The following is a 12,279-nucleotide window of genomic DNA, read 5'->3' as shown; positions in this document are numbered from 1 at the left end:
CTGAGGCTGCCCGCCGCCCTGAGGCTGCCCGCCGCCCTGCCCCGGGGCGGGCCGGCCGGCGGCTCCGGCTGCCGGGGGTTGCCCTGCCGCGGGGAGCCCTGCGCGGGGGTGGGACGGTGCCCGCTGTGAGGAACTTCCCCGGCCCGCCCGCCCGTCCCTTGCCGCGCTGGGGGTCTCCGCAGCCGGGCGGGGGCGGGGTGCCCCGGGCCGGCCCCGCTCTCGCGGGCGCCGGCAGCCGCCTCCTCCCCGCCGCTTGGGCAGGCAGCGGCTCTGGGTGCGGGGCAGCCTTGCTGGCAGGCTTTGGGGTGGGGGCAGTCCTCGCTTGCTGTAACCTCTTCCGTGTGCCCGTGGCCCTGGCAGGGCCCGCCTTCCCTGAGCAGGGCCTTGCTGATTCCTTGAAACTTTCCTCGAGCAGTAGTAGTTTTGCAGTAGTGAACTGCCTGAGGAGTTGTCAGTCCTTTCCATGACTGCCTACTGTGCTGCTGCTATGAATAATGTATTATCACCGCGTGGCTGTATTCTGCAAGTGCCTTTGGGTGTAGTTCAGTTCATAGGGGTTTGTTTAGAAAGGCCTTCCAGCAGCCTGTAGTTGCTTAACCCTTTGGCTTTGCTGATACAACTGTTATTGGGCCACAGTGGCAACTGGTTGCTGAAATGGTTTGGATTAAAGATATCTCTTTTTAGAAAATTAGTGAGCGGAGGTTATTTTTTTATTGCTGGTCATTGTTACTTAGTTTACATCATGGTCCTACAAACAGTTGTGTAGGTGAAATGGGGCAGTAAACAGTGGCACCAGAGTGGTAATTTATTATGCTTATTATGTTAAAGGCAGAAGCAGCTTGCTATATAACTCAGCCTCAGTTAAACCGTGTTGCATATGTCACTGTAAGAAAGTTTTCTCTTGCCTAGAGACTTTATAGGTGGGTGGAATAAAAAAAGCAGTAAGATAATTCAGACCATTCCAATATGCAGTTGTTACAGTACACCAGCTGTTTCAGCTCTTGTAGGAAGTGTGACAAAAATCTTTTTGTCATACTTCAGGATTTCAGGAGCAAAAAGGACAGCAGGTTGGCTTTCCAGTAATTACAGCATAACCCTCCCTCTATGCCACATTAGGCATCTTCTTCTGTGTGCAAAGAGACTTTGCAGGCATGATACATACTAGTCAATAACTGTTTCATATTTTTAAGTTGTATGCCCAAAAGATACGRTGAGGATTTAACAAGCTACTAGGCTAAGCATGAGTTACCACCCCCAATAAGACACCAGGTAGCTATGCAGGCATCCTTTGGAGGGGAAGGGTCAAACTCTGCTGCTCCCTGGAATGGCTCAATGTTGCAGAGTTGCTCTCTTCTGACTCCTTGTTTTTTCCTTCAGGATTTTATACCTTTCCATGTTTTTTTCCCCCCTTCTTGAATGCCTGAGCTACTAATGATCCATGTCTCGAGGAAAAAAAAAAAAAAAAAGCCTTACCTCTCTGCAGTTTTACCTTTCTTATCTTGCATGGCTCTACTCTGCAGAATTTCTTAGAACTTAGCAGTTTTCTCAGAAGTTGGAGCCAAGGTCATGCAGCTGTGCTGTATCTAACCTAGACCTTGGACCCCTGGAACGCAGCCAGCTGAAGCCCTAGGAGAAGGAGGGGAGGGTTACAGGGAGAGTACTTTCCTTCAGAAGGAAGATGTCTGAAAAGATTTGAGTGGCATAAGCACTTAGGTGGGGAATATTTCATGGTGAATTAGGTGGGTTGGGTTCTGAAGAGCTTGAAAAGTGAAAACTCAAAGAGACTTTCTGATATGAGAGCTGGGCAGTGTAGTCAGGGATGCAAAAAGGAGGTGTGATGAAATGAAAAAACTGAGCTGGAAAAATGATCTGAACAGATTGGGGTGGAAGCATGTGACACTTGTCTAGATGGACTTGACAGGAAGAAGCTTAAGTAGTTGGTGGTGTGAAGTTGATGGATTGAGTGCTATTTTAACTGGTCAGATAGAAATGAAAGGCACTTAGGGTGGAGTGTTGAAAATGTAACTTGTATGTTTTTCTTTTATATCATTGTGAAAGCAGGTGTAGTAGGAGGCAGTTTGTTGCTGTATCTGTGCTAGGAAGCTTCTTTTCCTGTTTTTCAAGGGGGAAAAATAGGTCAGTGGTGGKGTAACTAGATTGTACAAGGTATAAGCACATATACTTCTACTGTTCTGCGCAGGATGGAAGGGCTTGCTGGTAAAAATACATGTACTGAAACTGTGCTAGAGATGTTGCTTGATACTGTGGAAAAAGAAGTAGGATCAATGAGGGATTTTTGTCATCAGTGCATCCTCTGAATGAATTTGCTGTTGTATACTACRTAAAGGCACTTGAAAATTCTGCCAGCTTGGCCCAAGGCTTGCATGCTCTTGGTGTTAATCATTTCCCTTGTTGGTGGGCTGTGCGCCTTGCAGTTGTGCAGGAAGATACAACCTGAGCAGTTTTCATTCCAATGGACAGTATACAAGTAAGGCTGTAGAGAATGAATGAAATCTAAARGCAGCATAACTCTGTTTCAGCTGTTGCATGTCTGATTAGATCAGGGCTTATTATAATCTTGATGTTCTGCGCAGGTTGGATGTAATGTGCAAGAGCAGCAGACAGTTAATGATGGAAGAAAACTTGTGAACACTATGTTAGAAGAAGCAAGGGTGGCCTTGCTGTACCAAGTGCAAGGAACTGTGTTTAAAAGTGCTGTTGTCAACAGGAGGGGCTGAGGGTTCAGGAAGGTAAGATTTGGCAGATCGTAAGCTGCAAAAGGGCTTGTAGCCGGARTGCAAGGGTCGGAATTTGATCATGATGCTCTCTAAAGCCTTGACAAAATCTAGCCCATWGCTCTCCTCCTCTCTGTCTTCACTGCTGTTCTTCTAGGTTGCTGTTAGGTGGTCCCTGGGGGATTTAACCCTGGAGCTTGAACTGGGTCAACGCACTGTCCGTGCATTGAGATTCCTAAGCTCACATGCAGGATGCAGATTGTCCATCACTTCCTGTGATGGATGAGTGCTGGAAGCTGATTTAACTGCACGGATCTGGTATTGACTCTGCAGATTCACCATGTGGATTAAGTGCAAGTTTCTCCTAGAACTTAAGAGATGTGTGACTATTTGGATTACAGTTCAGCACTTTAGAAGCCATAGGTTAACTTTAAGCAGAAGTTTGTTCCCCTCCTCTGTCACAATTTAGATAATTTATAAACAACTTTCCTTAAACTTAAAGGATAAAGGTGAAGCCTTCTTAGTAGAAATCAGTGTCCCTGAGGTTGTAGCTTGAATTTCTAAAGCTGTCATAAATGATTTCTGCCACCAAAACAGCAGTCCTGTCTTTTTCCTTCCTTCTGTGAGTCTGCAGAGGAGTCCAGGATTATTCTGCTGTAAACTGTGATGCAATTCTCTTAGCMCTGAATCTCTCAGCCTAGCTTGTACTCTGTAGCTGAATCAGACTTTCTGGCTACAAGCTTGTGCTTTCTCAGTCCTTTTCTGTTCAAAGGTTTTTATCTTTCTTCTCTAGCTTCTCTTCTGTAACCTTTGTCTTGTGACTCGGGAAGAAACTCCCTTCTATCTCCTCCTCTTGAGGGAGAAAAATGGTTTTCAGCCCCCTTGCCTCCTTACTGTTAGTCAAATGTCAGTCCTAAAAATTAAGTGTTTTCCACTGGTCTGTTGGGTAGTGTCGGGGGCTGTATGACTCCACTTTGATAGAGGTTTATGTGACGTAGCTGTTGGCAAATTAACATCTGTGTAATAATATCATAACATCTGAGTTTGCATGTTGTACAGACCAGATCTTCAAAGGAACAACTGTAAACGAAAGGTGTGGAGAAGGGGTAGTGATGGTAGAGATATAGGTCTTCAGGAAAACAGCAGATATGAGACTTGTATCTGGAGAATTGCAAAACAACTTGGAAGGCAAAGTGTCCTCACCCTAGGTCCCTGGGTACCTGCAATTGGTGGCTGGGAAATATTTACTAGCCTTGAAATTGTTCAAACAAGTAAGTCCAGTCTTGTGAGCAACGGTGAGTCAAGAGAGACTGGGTTCTAAAAGCACAAGTATCTCTGTTCTTACTCAGTCTTTATCAATATTGATTGAGGTCCAGGGCTTGTTTAATGGCATTGACATTAATGTGTGTTGTGTAATCTGCACTACCTTTTTTCAGATATGGAATAAATGGTTTGTCAAGTAAATAAATATATGAAAATACCACTTTATGCAGTCTATTTCTTTTCTCTTTATTTAGCCGAGCAGTGTAGCAGTATAGTTTTTGAGGGGTCCACACTGAAAAGAGTATATATATTTATGTTTCACTGTATATAGGGGTTGTGTATATGCATCTGTAAACTTAAAAGCATTCAGGTTTGTTAGCCTGGGAAATTAAATGCAAAAATAGTGCTTAACTTGACAGGCTGCATGCAAGAAATACAGAAATTTAAGGTTTTGGATCCTTGTGTTGCTATAGGTTAGATATGCATTAATGTTAGTGTTCTTTACAATAATATTCTCACCATCATAAGAAGACCTACACAATGATAAGTCCATAAGGGAGCTGAGTGACAGTGTGGACAAGCCAGAGTTTTGAATGTGTGTAAATGTGTGAGTAAACTTCAGTTTCAAAATGCCTCTTTAGTTGTTTCTGTGGATATATAACCAAAAGTTAACAGGGATGTGTTCATCTGCATGTCACATGTTTGATTTAAATCTCTGCTGTGACTTTTGGAATGAAATGGAAGGGAGGTGGATGGTTTGATATGCTCATCCCTTTGTTCCTGACTGGATCATCTGATCTGGGGATTGATGACAGATAAAGCAAGAGTTCTGCCTGAGCTCCTGCCTGCTGTGGCTTTTATTTTCCTGCCTTTGAGCTGCCGAGAGCCGTGCTCTGTCCAGTTTTCTTTTAGTCCCAGATGAAGCATCGTGGACCTTCTGCAGCACAGCAAAGTACTTGCTGTTGTAAAAATTCACATGCCTACTCTTCTCTTAGCCCTGAGGGACGGTTCTCCTATGCAGTCAGTGACTATGGCAGGATTCATTTAGCAGCATGTGTTAATGGAGCTGACCTATTGACAGAATAAATTATCCATTTGAGCCTGAAATGTGGGAAATGCATTGAAGCTTTTTAACTGTGATGCATTTAAAGGATAATTGTTAACTATAGTCAGTCTCATTGTTTTCATAAAATGTCATAAAAGCCTCATAACTTGACACCTCTACAACTTCTATAAATATTTTGTGCATTTAACTCGTGTTTTCTGCAACTGCCTAAGAGGTCCCTGTTAGCAAAATGCAGTTTTCTGCTTCTGTCTTCATGACATCTGGACGATGTAATTGCATAAAGTGAAAAGAAAAAGCCATTTGTACAGGCCTGATCATCACAGGTCATGAAACCAGCACAGCYTAATAAAGCACTGGCATGAAAGGAGACTTACTTTTCTCCCCTTATTCCTCCATATGCTCATTTGTAGAATAGCAAATTATAAACAAGAACATTATCTAATCGTTGCCTCTAGCAGTCGTCTTTGTACGTACTTTGTGCAGCTCAGGTTGAGAGAATCTGAATCCAATTCCCAGTTTGACAGAGCTGAGGATTTTCACATGATCTTGTAGGCCCTCTGATGCTTGCTCAGCATCAAGGGTTTATTTCTTGTGGGATTTAGACTTTTTCTGTCTTTCTATAAGCATAGGAAAAATATTAAAACATATTGTAATCTCTCAGCAGTTCAAGGTCTAGGCAGAGCGTATTGATSCCTTCCTGTACATACACAAACTTGATACGAGAACACTGACCTAGAAGCCCTGCAAGTTGGTTTTAGTTCTGACGCTGGGATTCGTTAGCAGTAATCCAATTAGAAGCACACTGATGGATATATTTGTATGCTGGGGTTGGGGGCTGCTTTTAGGTTCAGAAATGTACAAATCTAGTTGCAAAATGGTTTTGTACAATCTTGGGCAAAATTTGTCTTGCTAGGCTAAAAGTGACATCGTTCTTGATTTGGTTTTTAATAGATTTCTCTCTGTTTCCAATTAAATTTCTAATTAATGTCTTATTTCCCATGACGGTTTAAAAATAACATGAAGTCTGTAAGAGGGAAGCTATCAAGATGATTGAGTAATGTATTCTTTTTTGTGTGTTAGACTGAAACCTTTTCTCCATCTTAACTGGAAATACAGACCTAGTAGGCTGCAGAAATACTTTCCTTATTTACGTAAGGTTACAGTGCAGTAGTTCCTAAGCTTTCTTCTGACAGTGTTTCTTGGGACCGTTTCCATTTCTGCCCCAGCAGACACAAACCAACCCTTTACCACCCAGCTGTGCATACTCCCTTCCTAGTGGGAAGAAAGGACATCTCTTCCCCTTTCTATAAATCCCGGCCTTTCAGGTGTGAGATCTGCTGTTCTCTATCCCACCCTTTGCCTTCCCATCCAGACTGCTCTTGCCCTTCACAGCAGGGGTGGAGCCTTTTGCAGCAGCATCAATTCTCCAGCCCCAAAGCCATTTGAAATTGAGATTTATGGCTCAAGTGATGGATGTTTGAATAACCTGTGGCAGACTCTGGGGGCCTGGGAATCCTAGTTGGATGCACAGTTGTGGTCTAAGGCAATCAAAGCCTGTCTGCAGTGGAAGAAATACAGGAGAGATGTAGCACTGGCAATTCACTAGTCACCRGAACCTGCTCTTTGAGGGAAAGCTGGATCTGAATGTGCTGTGGTTGTGGAAGAGGTTCAGGCAGTCTGCAGTGAAGGCTAAATCCAAAGCTGTCTCCATGGCTGCCAACTCAGAAAGCTCTGGGGTCTTAGAGGCAGAGTGCAGTGTACTTACCTCTCCATGCATAATTTAGCATGCCTGAGTGTAGCTGCCACAAGTGCCTGCCCTYGTTTTTCTGGAGCATAACTTAAGTCAGACCTCTGCCTGAGACGTGCTGCTGCCGTGTTTGTAATGACCTTTGGAGTTCTGGGAGAAAGGCAGGATATGAGCCTCAGGGATATGAGCGTGGTCCAGGGATGTGAGAGGGGACAACATTCCCTTTCTGCTAGGTAGCTTTGACACCGCTGCAGTGATGGAGCAGGTTAGAGCACTGCTAAAGCTGTGGTGCTTGCCGGAGAGTTCTGTGATTGCAGGTAAATTCATATTTACAAGRTCAGACTGGTGATGTGTGTTGCAGCACTGGGCTGAGAGTATGTTGGAAGTTATGTATTCTGACTCTCAGCCCTGCAATGGCTTGACTATAGGAGTGTTCAGGACTGAAGCTATGGCTGTTGCTTTTTGTTTTATTAACAGCTCATTTTATAATAACAATACTTCTTAGTTGTTTTTTTTTAAAATAGGATAAACAGTGAGTGTGAGGCACAAATTACTTAATTATAGTAAACCCCATTTGTCTTACTAGAAAACTTCCTTTGCTGTGAAATGGTTTGGGAGCTGATCTGATTTAAAAAAAATTTCTGCAAACTGTCTTSCCCGCATTCTTCCACCCTCCCCCCAAAACTAAACCACCCATGATGTTTTTGAAGCTGGGGCACTTCTCTGGCTTGATTTGCAGAGCAGCTGGCACAGCTGAGGGATGTCAAGGTGCAGAGGTAGGGATGAGCAAGGGTGCCTGGAGTGCTTTAGGGAAGCTTTGCAGCCAACTGCTTCCTACTATTGGACRTGGCCTCGGAGTGCAAAGGCAGAGTTTGAAGTGCATGGGTAGGCAGCAAATAAAACAGGTAGAGACTTTTTTCAAACAGTTTCAAGAGCTCTTTGTCACAAGATGTCCCTGAGGCTTGACCAGCATCAGAAAGGACTGGGTATCCATTTGATAACAAGCATCACAGCTCATACAGTGAGATTAAAAAATATATATATATTTTTGATGTAAACTGTCTTGCTCTGAGTTATGAATTGGCTTCTGGCAGAGTAGAATTAAGAAAATTTATCTRTAAGCAGCTTATTCCGTATCTGCCTGTGGTTCTGTGATTCTGCATCTTTCTTTGAAATAGGATATAGGACTAGATGGGACCTTTGGTCTGATTTCTTATCTGGTACAGTTATTAAAGCCCCTGCTTCCAACTTGTGAGAGACTGATTAGTATCTTGGTGTAATGAAGAAATCTCATGGTTGTGACATGCCGGATATGCCTTGAAGAAAAGTTGAAGTTTTCTTAGGGGTTTTTGTTTTTGTTCTTACCTTTAGGGTATACAGCATGGCCCAAACAGAGAAGAAAGGTGGGCTGCTCCGGAAGTCTTCAGCCTCCAAGAAGCCATTGAAAGAGAAAGTGGTGTTGATGTATGATGAGATTTTCACGGTAAGGACTCAAGCACCTTGTTTTGCAAGTGCTGTGTTAAATTTTCATGTTTTAATTTGGGCTGAAGGCACTTCATGGTAGATTCTTTGCGCAAGGTAAGAATCGCACAGTGTAGGCATATACTTCGGGCTCTCCTACTGTCATGCTGAGCTTTGTACTTCTCTCTGTTCCATATTTTCACTGTGTCCTGTTGTCTGCCAGGACCATTTGTGATCTAAAGGAGGTCATGGCTTTGAAGTTAGTAATGGGGTGGGAGACAGAAGATCTATGCAGTAAAAGGAGAAAAAGGTCCTGGGGTGTTATGAGAGCTGTTTTGACACCGTTTAATTTGGGGAGGAAAACTGTTTCTTGAAAAACAATACAGAAAATATACAGAGGCATCCCAGTTGAGAGCTGCTTCTATTTGTTATCCTACTTCTAGGAATCTGTGCAGATAATATTCTGTGCTGTAAGACCACTTGTGTCATCCAGAGAAATTATTCTGATTCTGAACTACTTGTGATAATGATTTTGTTTAACTTTTGTCTGAATGGTTTCTTCTGTTTTTCTCTCATGGCCGTTACTTTCTCTTTTAGACAGAAGACCCCAGTAAATGCAACCCTAGGTTTTGGGAAGAGCTTTTTCTCATGAAGGTAACATAAAAATTGAATATCCTCTGATTTGCTGCTGCTGTTTTGCCTATGAAGTGGCAGACTGTCAGTGCAAGGACTTGCTTTTCTAAGCTGTCAGCAGTTGTGTAACATGCATGAACTGTTTCTTAACCTAACAGGTCAACTTGGAATATCTAGAAGGCAAGCTGGAGGCCCTGGATGGGGAAGAGTTAATGAAGATAAAAGATAACGTCAACTGCTTGTTCCAGCACTGCATCCAGGCACTGGGTGAGGAGCACCCAATCAGAGTGGTCAATGCACTACAGGTACCAGACTTGAGAGATAGGGAATACTCTTCTCTGCTTCTGATGAGGCGATATGTTTGCTGACGGTATCAAACATCTTGTGCTTATTTCTTTAGTTGTGATGAGAAGTGGTGTYTGCTGAGTAGTTTTTACTCATTTTGTGTGGAGGTTACAAATACAGTGTCTTCAGTCTTTGAGAAAGGGTAGCTTGTCTCAAAATTTAAGAGGATCTGGTGTTGCAGGATGAAGTGGATGGGAATGGAGGGACAAGACGGGCTTGTTCACATTACAGGCTATCGATTTTGGGGCTCAAGATTACTCTGTATAGCTTTGTCTAGCTTCTACTTTCTCTTGTTTTCCCCCCCTTAGCCTCTTTTTGAATTGCCTTGTTGGTCAAAAATGAAATACAATTCTGGAGAAGTTAGTATGAAATTTATACAGGAGACTGTCCCTACTGGACAACTTCCTAATTGGAAGCTGTGAAGAATTGTCACCCAGAATTAAAAGCCCTTTTCCTGCAGGTTGTTCCTTGCCAAAGGTATGCTGTCCTGTGATTGCACAGGAGACTGTCCTCTTCAGTCTTGACACTTGATGTTACCAGTTCCCAAGCTGATTCTTGCAGTTTGGCGAATGCATGTGTCGCAGCTTCTGTCAGCTGTAGGAATACAGCATATGGGTTTCGGATTTGGGGAAGTCATCTGTAGGAGGCATTAGACCAGCAGCAAGCTGCAAAAAGCTGTCGTGAAATGGAATATTTACACCTGTGATGACATGCAAACTTGCTTGCTTTTTTTTTTCTCTTGAATTAAAGGATGCTATTAATATTAAACATTGTAGTTATAGCTACATAGACAGTCCAGCCCAGCCATGAATTCCCAAGCTTGAATTCAGGCTCTCTGCAAAAATTGGGCCAGGGCTTCAGTGCAGAATCCTGCTGTGTGAATGTAAAGAGAAACCAGATCGTGTCCTGAACATGGGTTGGGAAAGGGTTCTCTTAATCGCACCGTGTTCGTTGTGAAGGGTGATCCTGAAGCCAAAAYGTACGTAAACAATTTTTTTTTTCCTGAGAAAGGCCATACCAATTAAATGTTTCTTTAGCCCCATATCCTATCTCTGACAGTAACCAAAAAAAAGAAGCCTACCTTGCCCTTCTGCTTCTGTTACAGTTCTAGAGGTCTGCTCGTTCTTTGTGGTCTGCCAGTCTCTGGCTTTACATCTTCTTAAACTAATTTTTTTCTCATAGATCAATTCAAGCTGAAATCTTAAACTGCAAAGGTTATATTCCTCCCCATTCTCCTCTTCATAGACCTGAAAGGTGCCTGATGACAAAAGTCACCACAGCCATTTCTTCTTTTGGGGCAGATGGGACATCTGCTGTCCATAAATTTTCCGGAGTATCTGCTGGAAGCATTGTGTGCTGATACCTATATGTTGCCAGTGATCTCCAAGAATTCGGTGTGAACCATAATCCAATGCATGCAGCAAGAAGTACAGAAGAGGTTAGGTTTAGTGTAAAGGTCCTCAAAATTCCTAAAGTCGTTAGAAAACTTAAGCTGCTTAATAGCCTTGAAGTGATTCTTCTTGTTTCCTGGCAGAGATGCAGTTCATTGGTCAGGCTTAGTATAGCATGGTGGTAACCAAACAAAGAATGTGTGCTATCTCTAGGAAAAGCATCTGCTGTGTGGACAGGCACAGTGTGAGAAGTTATGTTACATGGATGTGTCTTTGGCATGTTTAGAATCAACAATTAATCTGGGAAGCTCTTATGTATGTCCGTCCACATAGACATGGCTGATATTGGACACTGCTTCTGCCTTGCAGTTTCCTGATCAAGATTTTTGGCCTTAAAGCCACAATTAGGTATTTTCCAGAGGTTGTGTTCCTGCCTGATGATGTCTGAAGAGAATAGTACAAACTGGGTCTGTACAGAAGAAGCCGTGAGATTGCCTTTCTTCAAAGTGCTGTGAAATGAAGGGGTGAATAAACAGGAAAAATATGAATAAATATATTTTTCTCTAATCTTTCTGAGTCCTCAGCATCCAAGATATTCCTTAGAAACAGAGATGGAAGAGTTGAGACAAATGTATGACTTCTAAGCTGGTGGTATTCATTCAATTATCTGCATTTTGCTAGTCTTCTGAGGGTATTTTAGGGCAGGTTTTGCCATTGAGTTGTAGGTGTGGCCTTACATCTTACACTCTGATTTTTCCCTTTGCAGACATTGTGTGCATTGATTCGGGGTGTCCATCAGAAGAACAAATCCACCTCTGGGTTTGATATAATCAACATGCTTGTGGGTTTTGATAAGGCAGAGCTATGTATGAAGGTGAGACCTTGGGAATGTAAAGAAACACTCTGCTGCACACCAGCCGTATTGCAGGGGCAGTTATTTGTAGGCACATCTCAGTAGACACAGCTGCCTATTTGGGGAAATACTCTTGCCAGTTATTAAATGTAGCTGTCCTGAAGTCTTTTATCTGCTAGTGGCACAAAGAAGGATGGTTTGGATCCCCATGTTTGTTAATATAACAACAGAGTGTTTTCTTTCTTTTCCTTTCTTTTTGTGGTGTAGATTCATTATGGTTAAGAAATCTTAAGGCAAGAAAAGACTGTAACAGGCCATTAGTCCCTACTGTTGAGCCTCATAGCTTGCATTTAATTTTTAGCTGATAGTCATAGCCTTTGTGCTCTGATTTCCGTCAGCATATATACTGTCGTAAACTTATTTGGTGCTTATCAGGTGCTGAGTTTTGGGAAAAGAAAAAGAAACTGCAGTTAAAGCTGAATTCCTGTTTTATCTTTCATCTCTCTCCAAAGAGAAGAAATATATTTTGGAAAAAATACTAAGTATTTACTTAGCTATTAGAAGTATACTTTTCCTTTAAGAATTAATGTGTTATCTGTCATTTAGTTAGTAATTTGGAAAACAATTATTTATGAATATTTATCAAATGGCTATACAATATTTATTCTGAATAATAACAAATATATGTACTATTAATGGAGGTGTGCTGCACAAGACCAAAATGTCGTGATATATATAAGAAAAATGGGGAAATATTGAAAAAAGAAAGCTCTGATAATACTGGC

General features: G+C 42.4%; 1 protein-coding gene across 3 annotated transcripts in view; it reads left to right on the top strand.

Annotated features, from left to right (window-relative positions):
- The first annotated feature begins 2,590 nt into the window (after positions 1 to 2,590).
- ARMH3 (armadillo-like helical domain containing 3) overlaps positions 2,591 to 12,279 on the top strand; it is a 126,800-nt gene continuing 117,111 nt past the window's right edge. Inside the window, exons 1-5 of one of the 3 annotated variants that reach the window (XM_026069581.1) lie at positions 2,591 to 2,750; positions 8,183 to 8,294; positions 8,870 to 8,926; positions 9,064 to 9,210; positions 11,408 to 11,515. In XM_026069581.1, coding sequence (XP_025925366.1) covers positions 8,193 to 8,294; positions 8,870 to 8,926; positions 9,064 to 9,210; positions 11,408 to 11,515 — 414 coding nt within the window. In that variant the 5' untranslated portion in view covers positions 2,591 to 2,750; positions 8,183 to 8,192. The remainder of the gene's footprint in view (positions 2,751 to 8,182; positions 8,295 to 8,869; positions 8,927 to 9,063; positions 9,211 to 11,407; positions 11,516 to 12,279) is intronic. The other 2 variants (XM_026069579.1, XM_026069580.1) reach the window with 2 other exon arrangements.

Source organism: Apteryx rowi, unplaced genomic scaffold (genome assembly GCF_003343035.1).
Source record: "Apteryx rowi isolate R43461 unplaced genomic scaffold, aptRow1 scaffold_3, whole genome shotgun sequence".
Classification (NCBI taxonomy): Eukaryota; Metazoa; Chordata; class Aves; order Apterygiformes; family Apterygidae; genus Apteryx; species Apteryx rowi.
Note: the sequence above shows the minus strand (reverse complement) of the source record. Positions and strands in the feature narration are given on the sequence as shown.